The following is a 25,271-nucleotide window of genomic DNA, read 5'->3' on the forward strand; positions in this document are numbered from 1 at the left end:
CACGGACATAACTCCAAATCTGGGTTGGAAAGATCATGTTACCGTTTATGATGGGCCGTCGCCCCGGGCCCAGTCCAATTCTTACTATTTAAGAGAAACATGTCCTCCCTAGTGGGCTGGAAATTTATCTGGGCCGGAATCAAGCCCAATGGGTTTAGTAAATAAACCTAAGGCCAAATGACCCTACAAAAATTGGTCAGTCTAATTTGCATTCTTCAAAGTTGAAAGCCTGGTCTGTTGTATCCGCCCCACAGTTCAAGTTTTGGCCTGATTTTATTGTTAAAAATGTCTAGGCCCACATTTCAGTTTTGGCTCTTGGATAAGGGAACTCTAGGGATATGTTTGGTATATTCTTTTTTATGTTTTTATTTTTTGAAAAATATTAAATAACTCGAAAATACGTTTGATTGTCATTTTAAAAAACAAGAAAAATAAAAAATTGATAGAAAATATAAGAAATCTTTAAAGAAATATATTCAGATGATTGTCACCAAGTTCATCATTTTATTCATATAATGTCCCTTTTATAGGAACCAAATAGTATGTGAAGAGTCATCCACATTTATGATATCATTAATACATGAAATGTATAAGGACATCCACATTCTTTGAATTAGCCACATACATTCATCATAACACTCCCCCTTGGATGTCTGTGTGATAATGATAAGGTGCCTCGTTAAAACCTTGCTTAGGAAAAACCCAGTGGGAAAAAAACCTAGGCGAAGGAAAAAGAGTACACCTATTTTATAAATCATAATTCACACATTGAACATCCTACCTTGTCAATCTTATATGTAGGATATAAATTGATCAAGGAAGAAATATGTTGATACAATGCGCTCCCCCTGATGAAAAATCATTTAGATCTTTTGTTGAGGTGTCTCATCCCTATGCCGTGGACTAACTTCTGAAAAGTTGATTTTGGTAAAGCCTTAGTGAAAAGATCTGCTAGGTTGTCTTGGGAACGAATTTGCTTGACTTGGACTTGTCGACTTTCTTGGAGTTCATGCGTGTAGAAGAATTTCGGTGATATGTGCTTAATGCGGTCGCCCTTGATGAATCCTTCATTAATTTGTGCTATACAGGCGGCATTATCTTCATACAAGATTGTCGGTTCCTTCATTGTTGAAGTAAGACTACATGTGCTGCGGATATGATGAATTAGAGATCTTAACCAGACACATTCTCTACTGGCTTCATGGAGGGCAAGAATCTCTGCATGGTTGGAAGAAGTTGCAACCATAGTCTGCTTGGTAGATTTCCATGAGATAGCAGCATTACAACAAGTGAATACATATCCAGTTTGTGAACGACCTTGGTGTGGATCAGAAAGATATCCAGAGTCTGCGTATCCAACAAGATTTGGGTCATTCATGGAATCTCTCGAATAAAATAAACCCATATCTGTTGTCCCACGGAGATATCGCAATATATGTTTTACTCCATTCCAATGTCGACGTGTTGGCGCTGAACTATATCTTGCCAATAAATTTACTGAGAATGCGATATCTGGCCTAGTACATTGAGCTAAATAGAGTAAAGCGCCAATGGCACTAAGAAATGGTACTTCAGGACCAAGAATCTCTTCGTTATCTTCTCTAGGACGGTATGGATCTTTCTTAATATCCAAAGAACGTACTACCATTGGAGTGCTCAATGGGTATGCCTTATCCATAGAGAATCTTTTTAGAATTTTTTCGGTATAGTTTGATTGATGAACCAGAATGCCATCGGGATAATGCTCAAGTTGTAAGCCAAGACAATATCTGGTTTTCCCGAGATCCTTCATTTCAAATTCACCTTTTAGATATGCAGCGGTCTTGATGATCTCTTCACGAGTTCCAATTAAGTTCATATCATCAACATACACTGCCACAATCGCGAAGCCGAAATTCGACTTCTTTATGAAAACACATGGACATTTAGCATCATTAATATAACCTTCCCTAGTTAAACACTTACTAAGACGATTGTACCACATTCGCCCAGACTGCTTTAGTCCATATAAAGAGCGTCTTAACTTGATGGAATATAATTTTTGTGATTGTGCAACCGTTGTTGGTACGTCAAGCCCTTCTGGGACTTTCATATAGATGTCAGCATCTAACATTCCATATAAGTATGCAGTAACAACATCCATAAGACGCATGTCGAGTTTTTCCGAAACAGCAAGACTTATCAAATAACGAAATGTAATCGCATCCATTACAGGGGAATAAGTTTCTTCATAATCAATTCCAGGTCTTTGAGAAAAACCTTGAGCAACAAGGCGTGCCTTATATCTTTCAATTTCATTTTTCTCGTTGCGTTTTCTTGTGAATACCCATTTGTAACCAACGGGTTTTACATCACGTGGTGTTTGAACAATGGGTCCAAACACCCCCCGTTTTTCTAAGGAGCTTAATTCAGCTTGGATTGCGTCTTTCCACTTTGGCCAATCTATTCTCTGTTTACATTCTTTAACAGAGCGTGGATCAATTTCTTCATTGCTCTTCGCAATTTCTGCAGCTACTGCGAAGGAAAAAATATCATCGATGATTATCTCACTACGTTCCCACAATTCAGCCGCGTATGCGAAATTGATTGAAATTTCCACATTTTTAGGTACCTTTGCCTCTTCAGGGGCATTATTATTTTCATGGTAAATTGTGGGTTGGGAGTGAATTTCGTTTTCAATTATCTCACTAGGAGCATTTATAGAACATGCTTTCATTTTTCGCTTCCTAGGAGTTGAATCCTTTGAACCAAGAGGTCTACCACGCTTAAGTCGTGCAACCGAGGATTCATTGGCTGCAACACTGGTTGATCCAACAGGTATATCAATCTTTGCGGGTGTATTTGCAGCAGGTATATATGACCTTGTCACTTTAGCTGTATCGGCAAATGCATCTGGCATCTGATTTGCAATTTGTTGAAGCTGGACAATTCTTTGTACTTCAATTTCTCTCTGTTTTGTGGGTGGATCAAGATAAGACATAGTGGATGTATTCCACGATAATTCACGTCGTTCAATAGAAACACTCTTTTCTCCCCCTAACGACGGGAAAATTGTCTCATCAAAGTGACAATCCGCAAAACGAGCGGTAAAAACATCACCCGTTAAAGGTTCAAGATATCGAATAATCGTGGGTGAATTAAAACCAATATAAATTCCTAATCGACGTTGGGGTCCCATTTTTGTACGTTGTGGAGGTGTAATAGGTACATAAACACCACAACCGAACACTCGTAAATGGGAAAGATCGGGTGGACGACCAAATACCAGTTGTATGGGGGAGTACTGGTTATTTGTAATGGGTCGAAATCGAACTAATGATGATGCATGTAAGATAGCATGCCCCCAAGCAGAAACAGGTAACTTAGTACGCATTAAAAGAGTACGAGCGATGTATTGAAGACGCTTAATAAAAGCTTCTGCTAACCCATTTTGGGTATGTACATAAGGTACCGGGTGCTCGATAGTGATCCCAAGGGACATGCAGTAGTCATCAAAAGTTGGAGAAGTGAATTCACCAGCATTATCAATTCGTATTGATTTAATGGGATGATCAGGGAAATGTGCACGCAATTGGATAATTTGAGTAAGTAGCCGTGCGAATACAACATTTCGAGTTGATAATAGGCAAACATGGGACCATCTTGTAGATGCATCCACTAGCACCATAAAATATCGAAATGGGCCACTAGCAGGTTGGATCGGTCCACAAATGTCCCCTTGTATTCTTTGTAAAAAAATAGGGGATTCAAAATCTAGTTTTTGGTGAGAAGGTCTCACGACTAATTTCCCTTGTGAGCAAGCAGAGCAGGGATACTTGTTGGTTAAGCTGGAATGTTGAGGTTGCAAAGGATGTCCAAACGAATTGGAAATGATGCGACGCATCATAGTAGACCCTGGATGGCCAAGACGGTCATGCCAAAGCATGAAAGTAGTCGAGTCAACTTGCTTTTTATGTAAAATGGCATAAGTTTCGACTATTTGGATAGTTGTATAATACAACCCTGAAGATAAAGCAGGAAGCTTTTCTAATATATGTCTGTGGCCATTAATATCAGATGTAATGCAAAGAAACTCCACATGATTTACGTCACGAGTTTCGAGGTGGTATCCATTTCGACGAATATCGCGGAAGCTTAATAGGTTCCTTTTGGATTTTGATGCAAACAATGCATCAGGAATGGATAGTTGAGTCCCATTAGGCAGTAGTAAGAAAGCTTTGCCAGAGCCTTCAATAAGATTGCCAGAACCCAAAATGGTGTCGACCTTTGTGTTGGTATGAACAAGGTCTACAAAATATTTGGGGTCTCGAAAGATTGTGTGTGTAGTTGCACTATCGGCAAGGCAAATGTCTACACCAAATTTATCGAGATGGAGACTTGTGGGAGATACGTCCATACCGTCTAAAACATAAAATAAGACTGATTAAGCAATAACAAAGGACAAGAAGAAAGTTGAAGGAAAGATAGGTTTAATTCATAGAAATGAGAACAAATAAATGAAAATAATTTGTAAAGTGAGAATATAGTAAATATGAAAAATATTAATAATTTATTAAGATCTCTGAATACATCAGTTATTCATAGGATTTATTAAATATTAAAGGCCTTGGATAGGATAGAAATCCAAAATTAGTCAAATGCATTGCACACAACATCAGTGTCCTCAAAATAAGTGAGAGCATCAAACTGAGGTGCATTCACAGGACCAATAGAAGTAGTAGTAGCTAGGGGGCATGCATTGACCAAATCCATGGGACCCAAAGGAGTATCATTGACCAAATCCATGGGATCCAAAGGAGTATTGTTTATTGGGGATACATTGCCCAAGCCCGAGGGATTGGATTCAATCCAATTTGTTTCAACAACTTTCTCTTTGCTTCGGAGAGAGGCTTGGTAAAGATCCACCAAGTGCTTGGGTGTGCGGCAAACACGTCCCCAATGCCTAGTTGATCCACAACGATAACAAGTACTGTTGGCATGTCCAGTTGGAGCCTTGTTCTTGGAAATTTATCATTTGTTGTGTTTGAGGAATTTCCCTTTTCGGGGGCCCATGGAATGATTTTTGTTGTAAGTGCGGCGACCCTTTAGTCGAGCTTTGTCGGAGCCCTTTCTAGGAACTGTTGCAGCATTTGCTTCTGGAAGCGGTGTGGTTCCAGTTGGGCGAGATTCATGGTTTCGCATGAGGAGCTCATTGTTTTGTTCAACCAAGAGAAGGCAGGAGATTAGTTCAGAATATTTCTTGAAACCACGCTCCTGGTATTGTTGAGACAAAATGGCATTTGATGCATGAAAAGTGCTGAATGTTTTTTCCAGTTTGTCTGCCTCAGTGATCTTTTCTCCACAAAGTAGCAAGGTGGAGGTTATCTTGTGGAGAGCAGAATTATACTCATGGACGGATTTAAAATCCTGCAAGCGCAAGTGAATCCAGTCATGGCGGGCCTTTGGAAGAGTGACAGTTTTCTGATGATCATATCTTTCTTTAAGATTGTTCCAAAATATCAACGGGTCTTTCACCGTGAGATATTCAGTTTTGAGCCCTTCATCGACATGACGTCATAGGAAAATCAAAGCCTTTGCCCGGTCCATTGTAGATGCATTATTTGCATCTGTAATGGTCTCAGCGAGACCCATAGCCTCCAAGTTGATTTCAGCATCACTAACCCAAGAAAAGGTAGTTATTTCCGGAGATGTCAAGAGCGACAAATTCAAGCTTCGTAAGGTTCGACATGTTCTTGAAAAAAAAAAATAGGCAAATTCGAGCTCATGAAAATTTGTCCAATATGATGAGAGGTAGAGGGACTTCAGGTCCTTATCTCATAAACAGACATATATGATAATAAAAAGAAATGACAGAGTTGCATATGAGAATCAAAAGAGTACGGATTGAGGTAGGTACAACATCATTAAACAAACGAAAGTGGATAGAATAAAAAAAACAAACAAACCTAAGGCTTACCTATGTCTGAACGCATCCATTTGTAACTTAGTTGTTTATTTATGCAAACTAGGATAATCCAGACTCTGCTTAACACAATAACTCAAGTACGTAGTAGACGAAGATTGAAGCATATATATATATAAGCAATATCTACACCTCTAGTCATGTATACATGCACGTAAACTTCACATATCAGTACACATACTTAAGTCATATTCAAATGTTGTTTTAAAATATATACAAGACTTGAGGAAGAATTCTACCTTGAGCTATCGTGCTGATAACGTGATAGAAAATATAAGAAATCTTTAAAGAAATATATTCAGATGATTGTCACCAAGTTCATCATTTTATTCATATAATGTCCCTTTTATAGGAACCAAATAGTATGTGAAGAGTCATCCACATTTATGATATCATTAATACATGAAATGTATAAGGACATCCACATTCTTTGAATTAGCCACATACATTCATCATAACAAAAATCACTTGAAAACAAAAAATAAAAATGGTAAAAATGGAAAACAAAGAAGGGAAAAAAAAAGTACCCTTAGCCCCTGTTTGGTATCATTGTTGTTTTTAATTTTTGTTTTGATGTTAAAAAATAGAAAACAAAAATAAAAATAACGTTTATTTGTGTTTTTGTTTTGATTTTTATGAAAAATCTACAAACAGGGTTTCCAAATTTAAAAAAAGAAAAAGAAAAAAAAAAAGGTTCTCAAAAAGTTTTAAAACACCACACACGATGATCCCTTTTCTCTCGCACGACATGTGTGCTGACTTTTTTCTCGCATTTTTTTATTTGTAAGGCTCATATGTAAGTATCAACATCAGGTCATATCAAAAATTTAGAGCCCAACCCAAATTGACCATTCAGGTCGGGTTTGGGACAAAAATGGTGTACAATTCTAAAATGCCATTTTGCAAAATTGTTTGGTGACATTTAGTCATACCTTAACCATGTAAAATTTAAGCAGGCTTATGGGATCAGATCCACATTCATTTTGTATGATTTTCTTATTGTCTAATAAAAATTTTAAAAAGAAAAAAAAGACAATACGCTGTCGTTCTAGATCGTCTGGTTCTGGTAACGTTTTGTGCGCCGCGGAGCACACGAGTCGTTCTTACTTCTTATTTACTATTTCTTACAGGTCTCCTAAACATTGAAAATAAAAAATAAGGGCCTCGTTTACATTAGACAGGATGTATCGAATGTCAATAATCAAGAAGAGCAGCCGATTTTACATCAATGCCTATAATTTCCTATAACTTCCTCCTTTTTGTATAGGTGATAAATGGTTTCTGCAAGGTTATCACTGTCATTCGACCTCACACGTCATTCGCCACCGAAAGAAACAACCTCACTGGAGCCAAACCTCTTTCTCTCTACCCTGTGTTTTTCATTTTGAAATCCACCGGATCTACAAAAATCCGCAAATACCATTCAGACGACAAACAAACCCTAATTTCCCCTCTGTCTCTCTCGATATCGGTCGTTTTGATTCGAATCGAGAGGTTGTGGTACGATGGGCGATTTCAATCTCGCTCTCGTGATCGTCGCTATAGTGGTGTGCGTCTTGGTGTTCATCTTCAATGTATACCTCCTCGTCAACTACCAGCACCCTGACGACAAGAACCAGGCTTACTTCCCTAAATTCGTCGTTGTTTTTGGGCTTTCTGTCGCCGCTATCTCAATCTTGATGTTGCCTGCCGATGTGGCTAATCGCCAGGCCTGTCGCCACGCGATATACAATGGTGCGTGCAATCTTACCTTGCCAATGAAGGATCTATGGCTTGCGGTCTACATTGTCGATGCTGTTCTTGTCTTCTTCGTAATCCCCTTCGCCATGTTCTACTATGAAGCGGACCAGGACAAGTAAGTATATTGCAAATTGTCGCTTATTATTGTGAAATAGAATATTTCATATGCTTAATTTATGTATTCAGTGTCATATGGATGCATTGGTGACAAATTGAATGGGTTGACTGTGCGTGATTCGTTTGCAGGAGCATTGGGAAGAGGATTAAAAGTGCATTATTGTGGGTGGTAACAACTGCTATTGTCTGCGGTCTCGTGCTTGGCATTTCATATGGTTAGTTATTTGTTCATGATTTGAAATTGATTTAAGCGTGCTTGATTTGAGCTGAGTGGTATTTTTAGGGTGAAGCTGAACTGCTAGGTAGACTGAGGTTTAGCTGAAAAGGCGCACAAAGAGTGTTTGAGGTCTTTAACATTCAGGCATGGAGGTTTGGGGTTGATTTAAGCATGCTTGATTTGAGCTGAGTTGTATTTTTGAGGCTGGAGCTGAACTGCTAGTTAGCCTAGGTTTAGCTAAAAAGGCCGCACAAAGAGTGTTTGAGGTCTTCGACATTAAGGCATGGAGGTTTGAAATTGATTTAAGCGTGCTTGATTTGAGCTGAGTGATATTTTTGAGGTTGAAGCAGAACTGCTAGGTTTAGCTAAAAAGACCACACAAAGAGTGTTTGCGGTCGTTAACATTCAGGCATGGAGGTTTCACATTGACTAGAACTTGGAAAGTTATGCAATTTTTTACAGATAAATGGTTCGATGTTGGAAAAGTGGCAGTTTATTGCCTTTCCAGATCCATGTTAAGCTGTGTATGTGCTCAATTGCTCATAAATAAACACAGCTAAGATAGATGGAAATATTGTCTCTAGAACATTTTTTGATTCGTTGGAACACAGACTGTCTTTGATGGCTGACTGCTGACAACAGTATAACAGCTCATGTGTCTGCTTTAAAAGTACTCCTATAATTTATGATTCCAGAGATAAACAATTTATATTTTTGTGGCATATTAGATTATGTGTATTTCAAGATTTTACATTGTTACTCCGGATATACATGCAATTTAATTATCGAGAAAAATTAACTTTTTGCCATTCCTGTTGTTTTTGTTTTGCATATAATTGTTTTCTGGGTTATCTCTGATGTGCTTCTTACAGAGGTATGCTTTTTACTTCTAAACTAGGGCTTGTTGGAAAAGTAGATTTCACTGTTAGGCATCTCTCGTCATCCACCGCTAACTTCCCAAATTCATGGGATTACTCTAGCACTCAACAATGTGTTGGAAATGGTGCACGCCAGGTTGGTTGATGGACAACTTGTTTCTTAGTTCTGTAATTGAGGAAGCGGTCTTGTTTATGTTCTCATTATGGTTTGAATAAGAATCATTGAGCTCTCTCTGTTGCCATAATGCCGTTATTCTCATTTTTATTCCCTTTTGTTATAGTGCTCTGCATATTTGGCGAGTGCTTCTTCAGAGAAAACATGGACAATGCGCACTACGTTTCCAGAATATGTTGTTGCTCTTGCCACCATTGTTGGATCTGTACTTTTTTCGGTACTGTCATTTCCTTTAACCTCCCAAGCAATTCTTTTCATTTTGGGAAATTCCTGACTGTGTGCTTAAATGTTCTGGAGTTTTAGAAGGCAATGTGATTCCATTTTTATATTTATTATTGTTATAATATTTGCATGAATGTTAATTAATTGAAAGTGCTTAGTGTATCCCGTTATCTGATTAATTGAATTTCGATCGTGATCAGAATATGCTTATAGTCTTCATTTGTGGTTTTCATGTTTGGGGATTCCCTAACATGGATTTACTTTAGTGTTCCTGTTTCCTCTTCTAAGCTGTATCTATTGATGGACTTGGTTCATTTTTTTTCTTTTCAGATTTTCGGTGGTGTTGGAATTGCTTGTCTGCCTCTGGGTCTTATTTTTGCATTCATTCGGCGTCCAAAGGCTGTTATCACTCGCTCACAGTATATAAAGGTGCGTCTGGATTTGACTCACTGTTACAACTTGAAATCCATTCCTAAACAGTCATGGAAGGTGGATACTTATGTTTTGCTATGGAGGATTGTTGCTGTTTTTCTGTAGGAAGCAACTGAGCTTGGTAAAAAAGCTAGGGAACTGAAGAAAGCGGCTGATGCCCTCCATCAAGAAGAAAGAAGTGGTTCCAAGGGTAGAAAATGGCGTAAAAATGTAAAGGCTGTTGAAAAGGTATTGATATACCCCTAGTCTTTCTGATCCATGTATAAATATATACATTCATGGAATGGGAGTAGGGTTTGTGTACATGTTATAGCTCGTCCACTGTGGGAGCATTGTGTACGGAGTTGTTTTATTCACGGGAATGGGGATTATTGGATGTATCATCAAGACATATCTCGGGTATGGACTTAGATAGTTTAAGCTTGGGTCTAATATGATATATGACATGTACCCTCACGATGGCGCTATGTTATTCATGTGTTGCTAACTTTCTCCTTTGATCAATGTATCCTGTGCTTCATTATAAATTGTGCATCCAAAGTAACTTGGTATTTGTTATTTTACTTTTAATTGATTGTTATTGATATTGTAGATACATTATCGAGGTCCGGGGGATTAGTTTGACACACGGATCTCTATTGCTTAGTGGTTCATAGTGTTAGTAGCTTATTATATGTTTGCTTAACTATGTAGGAGCTGCTTCAGTTGGAAGAAGATGTCAAGCTTTTAGAGGAGATGTACCCTCAAGGGGAAAAGGTGATGGCCTGAACTTTATATATAGAGAGCCTTCTTTTGCAATTTTCCTTCTGATAATAATTTTTTTGCGTGGATTCTCTAGGCGGAGACTTCTTGGGCTTTGACTGTTCTTGGGTACCTGGCAAAACTTGTGTTGGGGATCTTAGGGTAAGTTCTGACTTCATGCTTTCCTGTACTATGTTCAATTTCTTACTAGTGTAATGAGGTGGCTTGACATCATAAATGGTTTTAGAAATCTGAATTTTTTTTGTTGTTTGATTGTGCCCGAATTTTCTTCTTTGGTTCGATTTAATCCTGCCAGTCTCAGATTCAATATTGATGTGCTTCTCCATCATTAGGTTGATTGTTTCAGTGGCTTGGGTTGCACATATTGTCATATACCTGTTGATTGACCCACCTCTTTCTGCTTTCTTGAATGAGGTTTTCATCAAGCTTGATGATGTCTGGGGTAATTTCTGACACCTTCACATTTCATTTCCTCAAATTGTCTTCGTTTTTGCTTCTGTTACTTGATTGACCTTCTTTGAAAATATTTATTTGTTCGGTGGCAGGTCTTTTGGGCACTGCTGCATTTGCATTCTTTTGCTTCTACCTTCTGCTTGCCGTGATTGCCGGTGCCATGATGCTTGGTCTGAGATTAGTTTTTATTACGATTCATCCCATGAAGTAATGTGTTTTGTGGTGTTTGTCATTTTAATTTTCCTTTCTTTTATCTTTAGCTATGTACAACTATAATCCTGGCTGCCTGGCACTTACTCTCTTGTTGGCTTTTGTAAATTAAATTATTCTTTTCACAGGTGGGGAGCCACTCTAATGAACTCATTTCTCTTCAATGTGGCACTCATTCTTCTGTGCTCGATTAGGTTTGCTTCCTGAAGAATTACTTTTGTTTATGCATGTCAAAAACTGACTGTTTGGGTGTGTGTTTTGATTGTGATCTAGCCAGTACTTTAACATTGTTACAGTTGATTCCATCTCTTAATCAAGCTTTTTTCTTTCACGGCCAAGAGTGCCCGACATACTGCTTTAGCATTGGTTATGGGATTGCCAAGTTGAAACTGCTGACTTTTTAAGGGTCTCTCTGTTTAACAGACAATGTTTTGCTCTTTAATTCAATATTTTCTTTTATTGTTTTTGTTTTGAAAACTACATCTGGCTTTTGCTTAAGCTTTTAGGTTTCACCCATATTTTATATTTTTTGTGTTTTCCCTGATGAAAAAATTGGAAGTAACCTGTTTAGTGAAGGCAGACTTAGCCCTCAGATTTTCATTATGTTACAAGATTAGTGTAGTAGAAGTGTTGTTAGAGTCACTGATGCAAGTATAATAGGGTACTGTGTAGGTGCTTAAGTTAGCAACTTAGCATAGCACAATCATTTGCTGCCATTTCTGAATCTTATTGGTTTTTTTGCAATTGCAGTGTGATTCAGTTCTGCTCGACGGCTTTTGGTTACTATGCACAAGCAACTGCAGCTCAGGAAATATTTGGCCACACTCTGCAGTCACTACGTGGCATTAAATATTTATACAAGTGAGTGAGAGAGAGAGGTTACAATATATATGTAGGCTGATTATCTATTCTGCTATCATAACGGACTGATAATTTATATGTTTACCGTTCTGTTCAGGTATAATGTGTTTCAAATTGCATTTATTGTTCTAGCGGGCTTGACCTTTGTATATTACGTTGCCTTTGTAAGCTTCAAAATCTTGTTCTTTGTGTGTTCTTAGCTTGTTTGTTATGCCTTGACTGATACTTGCCTTGAACTCTGGAAACTTCAGGGATGGAGAAGAAAAAAACCTAGTGGCAGGTTCCAACTTTCCTCTTAAGTTGTGTATTTCCTGGAGCATTCACTTATGGGGCCGTCAGAATTCTCAGCCAAGGATCAGTTTTGGAGTGCTTCATATTCGGATATCGCCTAGTTTTGTCCATGTTGCATGAAGTTCGAGTAGGCTCGTGCCATCCGAATTAAGTTGGTTGGGAGTGGTAGTTGAGTGCTGCTGCTGCTGCTGTTGTTTCTGCCTGTTTTCTCCGCTTGTATGTATAATTCTTTGTTTGGTTAATGTTGTACACTGGCTTGGTACGTAATTGAGGTGACTTCGGCAACTCAGTTTGTAGCTTCACTTATTTTCTTTTTGATGGTATGTAACTTCCCTTCATGGAATGTAATATTTGATGATTGAAATTTCAATGAGCAGCCATTTTATGTTCATGCTTTTGCGTTGGTAGTTTTTTCTCTCGAATTCTCAAATTCTTTATAACGTTGGTGCACCCAAAGAACTTTTTATGTTAATTTCTTTTTTGTTATTTTTCATTCTCTAGGAACCTTTTCTGGTTTGAATAGTAACTAATTTTTCTTGTTCACTTTTTAGCAGAGAAATTCTGAATTTTGCTTAATGTAGTTGGTCTCTAGTTGAAAGATGGCCGGTGACTTTGCTTTTAAGAGCATTCACATCAGATTACTTAATCATGAGTTTGTAAATTAAGAAACAATTATAGAAAATTTGTCGAAAAAACATCCCTGCATCAGATTCCCTAAATTTTCCCTATTATAAAGAATTTGCTACAGTGGTTACCCACATCTAGATAACCACTGTAGTGTTGTGTATCATTATTTTAATGTTATTTATTACTTCTTCCATCAATAAACATAAAAACAATATTTTCTCTCTCGTACGATAGAAACCACGCCTCTCTCATCGACGTTCTCTCCGAACTTCTCCGGCATCATCCACCTTCGTCATTCATCGTCGACCTTTGTCGGGTATTTATTCTTGCTCTCCATTTCGAGCTTGTTAAAAAGAGTTCCATTTTGGTAACTCTACTTTTCGTCTCTCTACTGCACTTTCAATATGTTATTGTCTTTAGACTCGTCGATCTACATATTTGTTATCTGATTCGATTCTTCCTTGGTTCGATTCTTCTAATAAACTACAATTGATTTTGTGGGTATTGTGGGTGAAGACTTATTGTGGGGATTGGTAGGTGAAGTCTATAGCAATGTGATTATTGTGGGGATTGGTAGGTGAAGACTATATAGCAATGTGCATATTGTGGAGAGAAAAAAATTTTAATTTTAATTTTCAATAAATTATTTCAATTTTTTTTATTACCGAGACATCAATATATGCTTAATTATTAGTAATAACAATTTGTCAATTACTTGGTATCTTATTTATAAAAGTTAAATGGAATATATAAAGGAAAGAGAAAGAAATGTTATTTTAATGTAGTAGAAAATATGATAGGTAATCTGATGAAGAGTTGGTTGGATAGGAAATCTGTAAAATATGGAACAATGACTTTTTATCTGTATTTTAAGGAATCTGTTAAGATAAACTGGTGTGAATGCTCTTAGAATGCATTGTTTTGAGCAGCAGTTGTGGAAGTTATTCCTTGGGGTATAGATCAAACCATAAATGAGCAGGCAAGTTGGTCAAGGCAACTATAGATGAGCAGGCAAGTTGATCGTTGGCCTGCTCATTGATGGTACTTATTAATAGAAAATATTAAAGATTCCAATGTTTTTTTGTCAAAGCTTGCTATTTCAAATACTGTGATGAACACATATCATTTTATATGAATCACGTGGGATATTTGGAGCCCCACGAACCAAAAACCACTCTTTCTAAATCCAAAAGCTAGAGGAAGTCCATAATAACGTAAACAGATGTGCATGCCATTTTATATGGATCACATGGAACCCACAACCTAAAAACCACGACTTTCTAAGTCCAAAAACTAGAGGAAATCCATAATAACATAAACAGATGCGAAATTGAAGCGAACAAATGTGATCAACATTCTTCTTGTGCTCATGGAAATTGACAGATTGAACACGATAGATTTTACGACTTTTCTTGAGTTCCAGTGCAGTGTTCTCCATTTGCATGAGATTAAAAGTAGCGAATGCTATTCCCATTGCAAATGTCTGTAAGAATCGTACTCGGCGATGTTGAAAGTGGTTTTCCCATCTGGACCGACTGGATAACAGGGTGAATCTTCAGGGAATTCAGTAGGCAATGCCTTCCAATGTAGGCTTGGTTCCCACTCTGCATCTCTCAAAACCTTCAGTATCTCCTTAACCACTATCTTGCTCCCCTCACAAGACAAATGAATTCCATCCCTGCAGAAAAATAAGAGACCGTCTTTATTAATTGTGGAAGACGATTCTAAGCTTAAAATTGAAATGTTGGATTCAAAACATCAAGGAGGACGTGTATTCAATGAATCGGTTCAAAGAACTCACGTGAGGCAGGCAGTCGACCAATCCTTCCTTTGTTGCAGTGCAGTCCAAAGATCAACACACTTCACGTTCACATCCAGCCCTTTACACAGCTCTAAACAAGCTTCTGAATATATACGACACAACTCATTTGTTCGATTAATGTCTCCAAATACTACACGTACAGACTTCTCATTGACAGGAGGAGCACTAAGAAAAATGATGCGAGTCTTCTCTGAAAGGCTCTGACAATCAAATTGTTGTTTCAGTCGATAACAAGTTGAAAGAAATATTAATTGCCATAAAGCAGAAACAAATAGGAAAACATCAACTGAGAGTACCTGCAGATGCAACGCAATCTTTCTCATATTCTCGATATATTCAGGAAGTGGTACATGAGGGCCGAGGCCACTCGGGTGAGGCTGTATTGAATCGTTGCCACCAAAATAGACTATTACTAGAGATGGTTGCGCGGCATCATTCTTTTCACACAAAAACAGCAGAATATCAGAGTCATATGTAGTATAGGTTGAAAGAAAGAAATACAAGAGTGTTGAGGAAACAAGAATTCAACGACAACATAATGCCAATCTTATTGTACTACTTGGAAACTAAGCAATGTGTAAACCCTAAACTCGATTTTGTTTTGTTCATCTTTGACATGTATGCAGCATGAGCAATCAAAACAGACGATACCTTTGGAAAAACTTGATCCAGAACCTGCACTGCACGCCTTGAATTCCAACCGGAGTATCCACGCAAAATTATATCCGCCTATTCTCAAGCACAAACTCAAAATCACACAAAGTATATGACATATAAACAAGTCATACATACATACATATATATATATATATATATATATATATATATATATATATATATTCTGCTGCTTACATTACCTAAATTAATAAACTGAGCTCTAAGCTATCCTGTTCAGCTTCATTGTATCCCTTTGAGAGCTAGGCTTCCTTAAAACAAGTTAAGGAGTAGGACGGGTTGGCTTTATTGATGGTTAACGTCATTAAAAACCAAACAATCTTGTAAGTTGAAAATTTTGTTACTGAATAGTGAAGTTCTTTTGGAAGTAAAGATTGAATATAACCAACAAGATGTGCAAGAAATCTAAGCTCAAACACATCTCGGCTTTTGAGACATGAGTCCGCATCGATTTGTTCTTTATGAATCATCGCCATTGCTGCTTTCTTAGGCATAGATTACGCATGACTTGTGTTGAGAGGTGTTAAGACTTTCCTTATATACCACTCACACCGAGGCATCCCAACAGATTGTGGTCCCTATATTTAAGGATGTGATTGAAAGAAACACAGGTCCACCACTTCAATTTGTCTACCATGGTCCATGAAGATTATATGGTCAGCCAGTCAGTCGATAGTGGAGATTATAACGGGATGTGGTGGGGCACGCCCTCCGCCCTCCACCCAACTCAAAAGAAATGAGTGGCTAAAACAAAATAAAGTCTCAAATGTGGAATCCACATACAATTATTGTGGCAAATAATTAATAGATAGAATTTAATCAAGAAGGAGGAGGAGGTTACCTTGCAAGCATAGATGTCAGCGAGAATGGCACCCCATCCTTGTTCGCTGTAACTGAGACGAACTATGGATGAACCAAACAACACAAACTGAGGTCTTACTGGTCCAACCATCTCTCTGTCCCTCTCGAATTTTACCAGTTCCGGTTATCTAATTTGATAATGAAGAGCCAAACCTGATAAACTCTCAGCTTCTGCGATTGTTGTTCAGATCATGCTCGTCCTTGTTATCTCCGCAAGTCTCTGTTTGTGTGGTCTCTTTCTCTCTTGACTCAGCTCTGCTGTGAAGGGTGAGCTGAGTTTCATTTAGTTGACGACTTGACGCTCGTCGCTTGGTTTATTCTGTCATGTGCCATCACGTGGGTTTGAAGGCAAAACGACGCAGCTTCACTTATTCAATTTTGAAGGATTTGTTTATTTATATCTGTCAGCTCAATTATTTTTGTTAAAACAATTCGTACATTATTGATTGGCTGGTAGCCGTTGAATCTCCTTCTACCTCTGTTTTCTACCTCTCTCCTCCTTCATATCCCTCTCAAACTCAAAGCCTTCAAATTATAACAAAACAGGACAAATTACTGAACCAACCATCTCTCAACTTTTACCAGTTCTCTCTTTCTAACCTAATTTGATGCTTTCGTCTCTCTCTGTCAGCGTCGCTCAGTTGCTACTTTCCCTTTCGAGAGAGAGAAAATCTCGGCCTGATCGTTGTGGATGACTCTTATCTTGTCTTCTTCTTCATCATTGTTCCTCTTTTTTACTTTATTTTTTACTTTTTCTTTTTTCATGACCGCATCCATGAGGATCAAGCTCATACACACACACAAATCAGGTATAAGGGGTTTTATGTTCGACCCTCCGATCCATTTGATATTGGGAATTTAAACAGAGCACACCTTCCTGGCCAGCTGGAGCAGATTTGAAAAGAACACACCACGGTATAAGGTGTGTCGGTCTTTCTTTTTAATTCTCGAATGCATCTTATTACATAATTTTAAGTAAATTCATATTATCTGATTATCTCCTCTGACTAATTGAATATGTTTCATTTTCGTATTAAGCCAACTGGAACGCCAAAATCCATCCAGATACAGAGAACATCAGAGACAATACATAATAAAATCAAATATTATTCATGACAAACAACAAAGTCCAACCAGACTACCCTTTCCACTTTGACCTTAGTCCAACCAGTGATCCAAATACTGTCCTCACTTGTTTGTTGTGTGTTGCACCAACATATTCTCTCTACACCATCTCCTACACACAAGACGTTGAAAAATCATCGGTAGAGAAGGACCAGTAAAACAAAGTAACAAACATCATGAATATAAAGCTAGCTTCAATGATCTGCCAGCCTTTATTTGCGGCAAATATCAAAATGGTCACAGACATTAAAAAAAAGCAGCACTCAGTACTAATGGAGCTAGGAGTTGCACTCTACTGCATACAAATACAGAATTGATTAATTCAAAAGGAAGGACTCAGTTCCCATTCCGTGTATGTGTTGTCGAAATAGGTGTTGGAGGTATTTACAGGTCTGACTGGATAATAGGGTGAATCTTCATCAAATTCGGTAGGCAATTCCTTCCAATGTAGGCTTGGTTCCCACTCTGCCTCTCTCAAAACCTTCAGTATCTCTTTAGCCACCATCTTGCTCCCCTCCTTTGTGAAATGAGTTCCATCCCTACAATACAAAAATGGGATTGATTGGAAAATGCTCCATAACAACACACTATTCTCTATATATACATGAATTCCTTCGCTCGAACTGGGTTAAAAGAACAACTTACAGAAAGCAGGTAGTCATCCAATCTGGTTTTTGCTGTATAGCATTCCAAAGATCAACTCCCTTTAGGCCTAACTCTCTACATACACCTAAACAAGCTTCTGAGTACAAACGGCAAGTCTCGTGTTTCCTGACCACAAACAGTACTCCAATGGTTAGTTTCCAACACAAATTTCAAAAGCAAAACTAAAAGTTACAATATAACGTTGCAGAGAAGAACCAACCCACTTGTCACATTCAACAATCATTTCCTCATTGACCGGAGGAACACTAAGAAAAATGACGCGAGTCTTCTCTGATAGGCTCTGGCAATTTAACTAGCTGTATTAGTATATGCCACATAAAATAAAGCAAGTATTGTTTGGTTAATAAATTAATACCTTGAGATGCAAACCAATCCTCCTCATATTCTCAGTATATTCAGGAAGCGGTACATGAGGGCCGAATCCACCTGGGTAAGGATCGAGCGCATCGTTGCCGCCGAAATAGACAATCACTAAAGATGGTTGTACAGCGGCATCCTTTTTCACACCACACAAAAAATGACAAAGTCAAAGGGCAAGACTAATTGGAGGAAAACATTCGATTACTCGGTGAAGTGAACAATAGATCTAAGTATTAGCCATCCTTGGCCTGGTCATGGTGGTACGTACGTACCTTTGGGAAAACTTGATCCAGAACCTGCACGGCCCGCCTTGAATTCCAGCCTGAGTAACCTCGCACCACTATGTCTGCCTGTATCAGTTGCAAACCAAAATCACATTATAATGAAAACAAAATATCAGAGAAGAAAAGGGCGAGTCGGATTCTGATATGGTTGTTGTTAATAAAGAAATTGAGGAACAAGGTGCGTACCTTGCGAGAGTAGATTTCAGCAAGAATAGCACCCCATCCTTCTTCCTTGAAACTGAATTGAACTATGGACGAACCAAACAGAACAAACTGAGGTCTTGCTGGTCCAACCATCTCTCTCCCCTCTTTGTGTTTCTAATTAGAACTCCAAATTCAGATTGGATCGAAAGTCAGTTGATGAAATACGTCTCCCAAAGGGTCTCCATTATATAGCAAGACAATAGCCTTTTTCTTCTTCTTTTTTTTTACTTTTTTTACAGGAAATTCCGTAGTTTTGATTATTGTGGCTCCCGGGCAGCACATGCCAGGCAAGCACATAATTTTTGCATGTGGGGTCATTAATTGAATTAATGTCAGAGTAGAAGGATTCATCTAAGTGTGCCTCTCTTATGAGGCAGGATTCATGAAGAAACTTGACTGTGTAGGTCGGGTGACAAAATTATGTCCGATTTGGATGATTGAATTTGTCCGTTCTAGAATAAATCAAATTTGAATATATGTTATGTGTTCAAAATCTAGATCTAAATATAAAATTTTTGTCCAATTTAAAACTGGGTCAATGTCCAAACACGTAAATTTTATCCAGTTTAGTTGTCCGGACCTTAACTACAATTAACTTATTGTCCAATTTATTTGTCTGAATTTAAACCAATTCGGCCATTCGGGTATAGTCAATTAAGTACGTTCGAGATTCAATCCGGATTAGGATATGAACATGTAAATATTCTGTAAACACGTGATATTATCCTATTCGAAAATAACCCGAAATCAATTTTTTTTTTGTCACGCCTATACGTAGGCGTACATTTATTGGAGTCAAAGGTTGTGTGCCCTAAAACAAATCTAGGCGTACACTTATTGGAGTCAAAGGTTGTATGTCCTAAAACAAATCGTAATATTGTCATCATTGTTCCGTAAACATGTGATGTTATCCTCCCTGAAAATAACTTGGAATTGATTTTTTTTTTTGTCACGCCTATATATGTGCCCTAAAACAAAGCTAGGCATACACTAATTGGCGTCAAAGGTTGTGTGCCCTAAAAAAATCGTATTACTGTCATGACTGCGAAGGTTGGATTGTGGGGGCCTAAAACAAATTATAATGCGATCTGCATGCAGTTGGGATCATTGATCATTCAATGTAAGTGTTTGGGAGTGTGGTGAGGTGTGGTGAGGTGCTGTGAGGTAAAAAGCTGTGGTACTGTGAGGTAAAAAGCTGTGGTGCTGTGAGGTGAGTTAGAACGTAAAAGCTGTTTGGCGTGTCACAAAAAACTGTGGTGCTGTGAGGTGTGTTGCAACTGAACACAGTTACAACACACTGCCAAACACACACAATATTTGAAGTGATGCCTGCTTAGGTGTGCACATTGGATTTGGATCCCCGTAACTGTAGGCCACGTGGTCATGGAATCTGAACACGTGACGGAGTTATAAAACTGTGTGGTGCTGTGAGGTGTGGTGTGGTGCTGTGGGTTATAAAACTGTGGTGCTGTGAGGTGAGTTGAAAAGCAAAAAGCTGTTTGGCGCATCACTTTTAAAACTGTGGTGCGGTGCGGTGTGATGCTGTGAGGTGCGTTTGACATATCTAAATTATGGTTATATTAGATGACTAATAATATTAATATAAAATCACTTAAAGTTTATATTGTACATTAATCTAAAATAAAATAATTGACCTAATTTGATTACGTAGGACAATTCAATATACATTGTAAGCGTTTGGGAGTGCTGTGAGGTGTGGTGAGGTGCTGTGAGGTAAAAAGCTGTGGTGCTGTGAGGTGAGTTGGAACGCAAAAGCTGTTTGGCGTGTCACAAAAAACTGTGGTGCTGTGAGGTGTGTTGTAACTGAACGCAGTGCAAACGCACTGCCAAACACCCACATTATGTTTGTACTCCAATGAGATAAATGTCTGCCATATCCATTCATCTCTTAAAGTACATATCACCACACACAATCGCTCGATCTGAAAGCAGAGTTCCTATTGATGAGGAGTTATTAGGGGCTGCTGTAGTTTTTTTACAGCAGTCCCGCTGTAATTCTATTATAGCTTTGAGTAGATTTTTTAAAAATTTTAAAAAAATTATATTTGTATTATGATCATTTATATGAATCCAACGATATATTATTTATTAGAAATAAAAATCAAATTCAACATAAAAAAGATATAATAATTCTGAATTGTTGGATATAAATTTAAAATTTTTTATGTACTTTTTCTGATGAATTTGATTTTTATTTCAAACAAAAAATATATGATTAGATTCGTTAAACAAAATACTACACATATATAATTTTTTTATTATTTTTAAAAATAATATAAATGTTCAAAATTACTACAACGGGGCTGCTGTAATCTGATGTACAGCAGCCCAATAACTCATTGATGAGTGTAAAAAAAGGCAGAAAAACCCACAATTTGTTTGTTTATCAGACACGACTCCCAGATCTGGGAGACGAAAGCCATTCGCAAAGGCAATAGGCTTTACCAAGGGATTCAGAAGATTCTGCGGGTTTTATTTTACACCAAACATTGAAGACGTGGCAACTTCTGATCCATTCGATGTAAATGATGGTCTGGATTTTTCATACTAAAAAAAGCATCACCCAACATTCTAAACTGCGTTTCAGCTTTTTTTTTCTTTTGAAAGATGCGTTTGGTTTGATACAGATTACAGCATACAGGTCTCATTTGGTGCAGGTCGATCGGTTTGAATTGAGGGTAAAACAGACGCATTTAGTATTGGGCCTTGTTTTCTGTTGGCGGGCCTCTAAGACCCATATGTCAAAGTATTGCCGTCCGACAGAATCAAAATGTGGGCTTTGGGCCAGCCAAGTTGTTGCCGTAGGGAAAGAACCACGAAGTTGCTAAATGGGCCTAGATAGCCCAATAGGCTGGTGGCATTACCTAGGCTCTAAACCTTTTGAAGTCCCGCATTCCCACCGTCAAGAGTTCTTTCTGGTTTTTCCTCCTCTGTCGTTTTCCCGGCAGGGCCGTCGCTCGTGTTTACGGCAGCTCAGAACACTTTTCAAGGAATCAAAGAAATTAAGGATGGACATAGCTCTCTTCTCTACGTCTTCGCTTTTTGCCTGCGACGATGATGCTTCTGTTGGTTTGCACTACTCACCCTAACTTCCTCCACATGATCCTGCAATATCTCTCGCTTTGCTGAACTCTTGAAATCTCTATATTTCTTTCTCTCTTTTTCCTGGGTAGATGAGGAAACTACGGAGACCAATCAGAGCTATGTGGAGAGGAAGCACAATTTTCCCGGAATGGTAGTAATTTGTTGAAATAATAGAGCTTTATGTTGTGAATCTTTACCCTTTTATCATTTTTTTTCTCAGGTTCAATCTACGTTTTAGTTCAGTAGTTGCATGTTGATAAGCTGGTTGTCATATGACTTGTTTTCACGCAAGTTCCAGTTAATTTCTTTGTTGGATATGTTTCGCGTGTGATTTTTCAGCTGAATTCATTTTGTTGTGATACCGTGTTCCTAAGTTTCTTGCATGGGTAAATATTGATAATTCTAGCCAATTACCTGGTCTTGAGTGCTGCTATTAATACTTGGTTAGAAATCTGTATTTGTATTGGAGGAGTTGAATTAGCGCCAAAAGGGTGAAAGAGAAGTGTGATTTTCCCTTTTACTTTGAGATCCTTAATGGGTTGTGAACTTGTGTTAAGGATTGAATGTTGGAGTTAGGCTTATCATTTTCAACTGGAGATCTATTTGCTGGGAGTAGAGCAGTAAAATATGATGTGCGAACAAGATGGTTTATAGATTAGTTCCACAGCTATATCAGCAGTGGGGAGCTAAAGTATGACTGGATGAGTATAAAAGCTTATTAGTGGCTCGACCATTGCAGCATGGCTGACAATGAACTTATTTCACTTGAAACAATTTGCTAGTCTGGAATATTGATGTTTGTGAGTTCATTAGTAGAACGTATAAGAGGCACTGAATTTGTGACTAGCAAATTCGACTTTTATGCACATAGCTATTGATGGTGATTTTCAAGATGTGGTCATTGGCGGTATTGATTATACCTTAGTCTTTTGGGTGAATGATTGTTCCGCTTTGTGGTTCACAGCTTTTCAAGCTTGGTGGAATTTCATGTTGCTTACAAGTTTCTCTGTGTTTTTGAGTTGTCGCAGGAATTGCTTATCCGGGAATTTTCATTTCACCAGGTAAATGCTAATTTACTTTGGCCAGGGACATTCACATTTGCTGAGTGGTTAGTTAAACACCCCTCATGTATTGAAGGGCGTCGTTGCATTGAATTGGGCAGGTAATACTTTTCATTAGTTATTGCTTAAGATTTCTTCGCTTGAAGGGACTGCAGGATCATGATGTAAACTGGACAATCTCCCACTCCCTCTATTTGATCTCTATCCTGCAGGACCTGCGCAGTTTAATCCTACTGGAATTACTTCTGTGCAACTGCATGAATGCATATCTATTTTCCAAATTAACTCATTGTTGTCTCGAAGTGAATTTCTGGATCTTATGGTTGTTGTGGAATTATTTTAAGACCCAAATATTGTGCAGTGTGCCACATGCTGTCCAATTCGCATCAACAATTGAATTGTAATCTCTCAGGAGACTTGAGCACTGAAAGCATTTGAAGCTGCAAAGCTAAAGCTTGCTCTGTTTTATGCATGAACCGTATTTCTTGTTCAAGCATCGATGATCCCTCATATTCCTTCTCATAATGCTTCCAATTGAACTCATAAATTTTATCACAACTTGGCAAACTGCTCCAGATTATTGTAGGTTTGATGTTGGATTTATACACCCTAAGGATACTACTTTGAACCAATGGCAGTGGAACTGGAGCATTGGCCATTTTTCTTCGAAAAAGATTTAAACTTGATATCACTACGTCAGACTATGAGGATCAAGAAATTGAAGAGAACATAGCTCACAACTGCAGGGCAAATGGAATTTCACCAGTGCTTCCTCACATAAAGCGTGAGTGCCCTCCTATTTGTCATCTTACTCGTGTGATTTGTTGCGAATTTTCCAATTAATTATTCTTCTTGAATTGGATTTAACTCAACTATACTGGTTTGCATTATCAGATACTTGGGGAGATGCTTTCCCCGCGACTGACCCAGACTGGGACATGGTTATAGCTAGTGATATCTTGTTGTGTAAGTTTCAGACCGTCAACTTCTGCGCTTAATATTAATCAATTGCTGGAAGCAAATGTTCTAGAGAATACTTACGACTATATTTTCTTTTTCCTTGCTTCTTAAGATGTGAAGCAGTATTCGAACTTGGTTAAAACACTTTACTTTCTCCTTAAATCTTTCAAACCAAGCGATGGCGAATCACTTCCTTTAATGGAGAATGAACAGAATGGTGGTATGTGAATCAATTGATCTGTTTCTTATAGAAGTACAAACTGAAATTGAATTGTTTTGTTAATTCTTGACCTGTTGCTGCAGAAACTCCTGCGGGTTTACCCAGGCCAGCGTTTCTCATGAGTTGGAGACGACGGATTGGGAAGGAGGATGAATCACTGTTTTTCGCTGGTTGTGAGGAAGCTGGTCTTGATGTGAAACATCTTGGTTCCCGTGTTTATTGTATCAGTCCAAAACAAGCAAGATAGGGTTGGTTGTCTTTGACGTCAAGTCCACTGATTCAGAAATTTGTAGTAGTGCTTAATCGCCTTATTTGAAAATTTTGAAGCTGGATTAGGTATGTAACCTTTTAACATTACCATCATCTTGAGAATGGCATGGTCATAGACCTAGTTGCTCGTCAATTTTCTTAATGTCAAGGAACTTGGATTGGTAATTTTCAGCATTATTGGTTTACCACCTCTGTTTTTGCCCTTCACATGTGCTCCGTGAAAGTCATTGGGCTTTTGTTTTGGTTTGTGGCGTTGAGATTTGGCCCATAGTTTCGGCTCTTTTTTGGAGCCCGTCTAGGTAAGCCCTAAGTTATGGTTGGCTGTGCGTATAGGTATAAAAGGACCCAAGAAGCTACAATAGGAAAGCCGAAATGATAAAGATCACAGCATTTTGGTATTTCAATTATATCTATGCATTCAAGTGAATTTGTGCACTCCACATATTCCATATTCCATATGAATTCATGAATTTTACATATCTCACATGAATTCTTGTGTATGCAATTCAACGACTGACATAATTGAGATATTAATTGTTAGGATCCTTATCATTACATTTAAAGGGATTTGGGGGCTTCGCAATTCCTTAGAGTCTACAATTCATATCCAATGGTAAAGAAAAAATCATACAAATTTTAAAAATAAAAAAATAAAAATGTGGTGTGATGTGATACATCTCTTAATCCATTGAATTTCAATTGTAAACTCTA

General features: G+C 38.0%; 4 protein-coding genes across 5 annotated transcripts; 2 read left to right on the plus strand and 2 right to left on the minus strand.

Annotated features, from left to right (window-relative positions):
• Positions 1 to 7,216: 7,216 nt before the first annotated feature.
• On the plus strand, positions 7,217 to 12,717 carry LOC119995283 (LIMR family protein At5g01460-like). Its single transcript, XM_038841739.1, has 14 exons — positions 7,217 to 7,817; positions 7,949 to 8,034; positions 8,935 to 9,050; positions 9,196 to 9,306; positions 9,642 to 9,740; positions 9,849 to 9,971; positions 10,437 to 10,499; positions 10,582 to 10,646; positions 10,838 to 10,947; positions 11,051 to 11,165; positions 11,297 to 11,362; positions 11,919 to 12,029; positions 12,127 to 12,193; positions 12,281 to 12,717. Exons 1-14 carry the CDS (start codon positions 7,468 to 7,470, stop codon positions 12,326 to 12,328), a joined length of 1,530 nt encoding a protein of 509 aa, XP_038697667.1. The 5' UTR covers positions 7,217 to 7,467; the 3' UTR covers positions 12,329 to 12,717.
• A 1,440-nt stretch (positions 12,718 to 14,157) lies between these two features.
• Positions 14,158 to 17,245, minus strand: LOC119984448 (GDSL esterase/lipase CPRD49-like). The gene is made up of 5 exons (XM_038828392.1): positions 16,286 to 17,245; positions 15,421 to 15,498; positions 15,066 to 15,206; positions 14,749 to 14,969; positions 14,158 to 14,625 (listed from the first exon to the last, which is right to left on the minus strand). Exons 1-5 carry the CDS (start codon positions 16,394 to 16,396, stop codon positions 14,412 to 14,414), a joined length of 765 nt encoding a protein of 254 aa, XP_038684320.1. The 5' UTR covers positions 16,397 to 17,245; the 3' UTR covers positions 14,158 to 14,411.
• Positions 17,246 to 17,382: 137 nt separating this feature from the next.
• Positions 17,383 to 19,148, minus strand: LOC119984451 (GDSL esterase/lipase CPRD49-like). Of its 2 annotated transcripts, XM_038828410.1 has the most exons (7): positions 18,927 to 19,148; positions 18,729 to 18,806; positions 18,452 to 18,592; positions 18,300 to 18,376; positions 18,076 to 18,201; positions 17,819 to 17,969; positions 17,383 to 17,542 (listed from the first exon to the last, which is right to left on the minus strand). In XM_038828410.1, the coding sequence occupies exons 1-7, from the start codon at positions 19,035 to 19,037 to the stop codon at positions 17,531 to 17,533; spliced, it is 696 nt and encodes a 231-aa protein (XP_038684338.1). In that variant the 5' UTR covers positions 19,038 to 19,148; the 3' UTR covers positions 17,383 to 17,530. The 2 variants fall into 2 exon arrangements, with proteins under 2 accessions (XP_038684338.1, XP_038684328.1); XM_038828400.1 differs by lacking the exon at positions 17,383 to 17,542 and having other exon boundaries at positions 17,586 to 17,969.
• Positions 19,149 to 21,846: 2,698 nt separating this feature from the next.
• Positions 21,847 to 24,767, plus strand: LOC119986822 (protein N-terminal and lysine N-methyltransferase EFM7). The gene is made up of 7 exons (XM_038831519.1): positions 21,847 to 22,034; positions 22,139 to 22,200; positions 23,078 to 23,211; positions 23,749 to 23,894; positions 24,005 to 24,076; positions 24,183 to 24,290; positions 24,374 to 24,767. The coding sequence occupies exons 1-7, from the start codon at positions 21,974 to 21,976 to the stop codon at positions 24,535 to 24,537; spliced, it is 747 nt and encodes a 248-aa protein (XP_038687447.1). The 5' UTR covers positions 21,847 to 21,973; the 3' UTR covers positions 24,538 to 24,767.
• The last annotated feature ends 504 nt before the right edge of the window (positions 24,768 to 25,271 follow it).

Source organism: Tripterygium wilfordii, chromosome 3, assembly GCF_013401445.1.
Source record: "Tripterygium wilfordii isolate XIE 37 chromosome 3, ASM1340144v1, whole genome shotgun sequence".
NCBI classification, from domain to species: domain Eukaryota; kingdom Viridiplantae; phylum Streptophyta; class Magnoliopsida; order Celastrales; family Celastraceae; genus Tripterygium; species Tripterygium wilfordii.

Bases quoted from the DNA above. Each gene is read 5' to 3' on its own strand.
- LOC119995283 (XM_038841739.1), top strand. From the start codon at position 7,468: ATGGGCGATTTCAATCTCGCTCTCGTGATCGTCGCTATAGTGGTGTGC. The intron at 9,051-9,195 runs GTTGGTTGATGG...CTTTTGTTATAG, and splicing joins TTGGAAATGGTGCACGCCAG to TGCTCTGCATATTTGGCGAG. The intron at 9,741-9,848 runs GTGCGTCTGGAT...GTTTTTCTGTAG, and splicing joins CTCGCTCACAGTATATAAAG to GAAGCAACTGAGCTTGGTAA.
- LOC119984448 (XM_038828392.1), bottom strand. From the start codon at position 16,396: ATGGTTGGACCAGTAAGACCTCAGTTTGTGTTGTTTGGTTCATCCATA. The intron at 15,499-16,285 runs GTAACCTCCTCC...GCTTGAGAATAG, and splicing joins CTGACATCTATGCTTGCAAG to GCGGATATAATTTTGCGTGG. The intron at 14,970-15,065 runs GTACTCTCAGTT...TTTGATTGTCAG, and splicing joins AGATTGCGTTGCATCTGCAG to AGCCTTTCAGAGAAGACTCG.
- LOC119984451 (XM_038828400.1), bottom strand. From the start codon at position 19,037: ATGGTTGGACCAGCAAGACCTCAGTTTGTTCTGTTTGGTTCGTCCATA. The intron at 18,377-18,451 runs GTATTAATTTAT...TTAAATTGCCAG, and splicing joins GGATTGGTTTGCATCTCAAG to AGCCTATCAGAGAAGACTCG. The intron at 18,202-18,299 runs GTGGGTTGGTTC...GTTTGTGGTCAG, and splicing joins ATGATTGTTGAATGTGACAA to GAAACACGAGACTTGCCGTT.
- LOC119986822 (XM_038831519.1), top strand. From the start codon at position 21,974: ATGGACATAGCTCTCTTCTCTACGTCTTCGCTTTTTGCCTGCGACGAT. The intron at 23,895-24,004 runs GTGAGTGCCCTC...TTGCATTATCAG, and splicing joins AGTGCTTCCTCACATAAAGC to ATACTTGGGGAGATGCTTTC. The intron at 24,291-24,373 runs GTATGTGAATCA...CTGTTGCTGCAG, and splicing joins GGAGAATGAACAGAATGGTG to AAACTCCTGCGGGTTTACCC.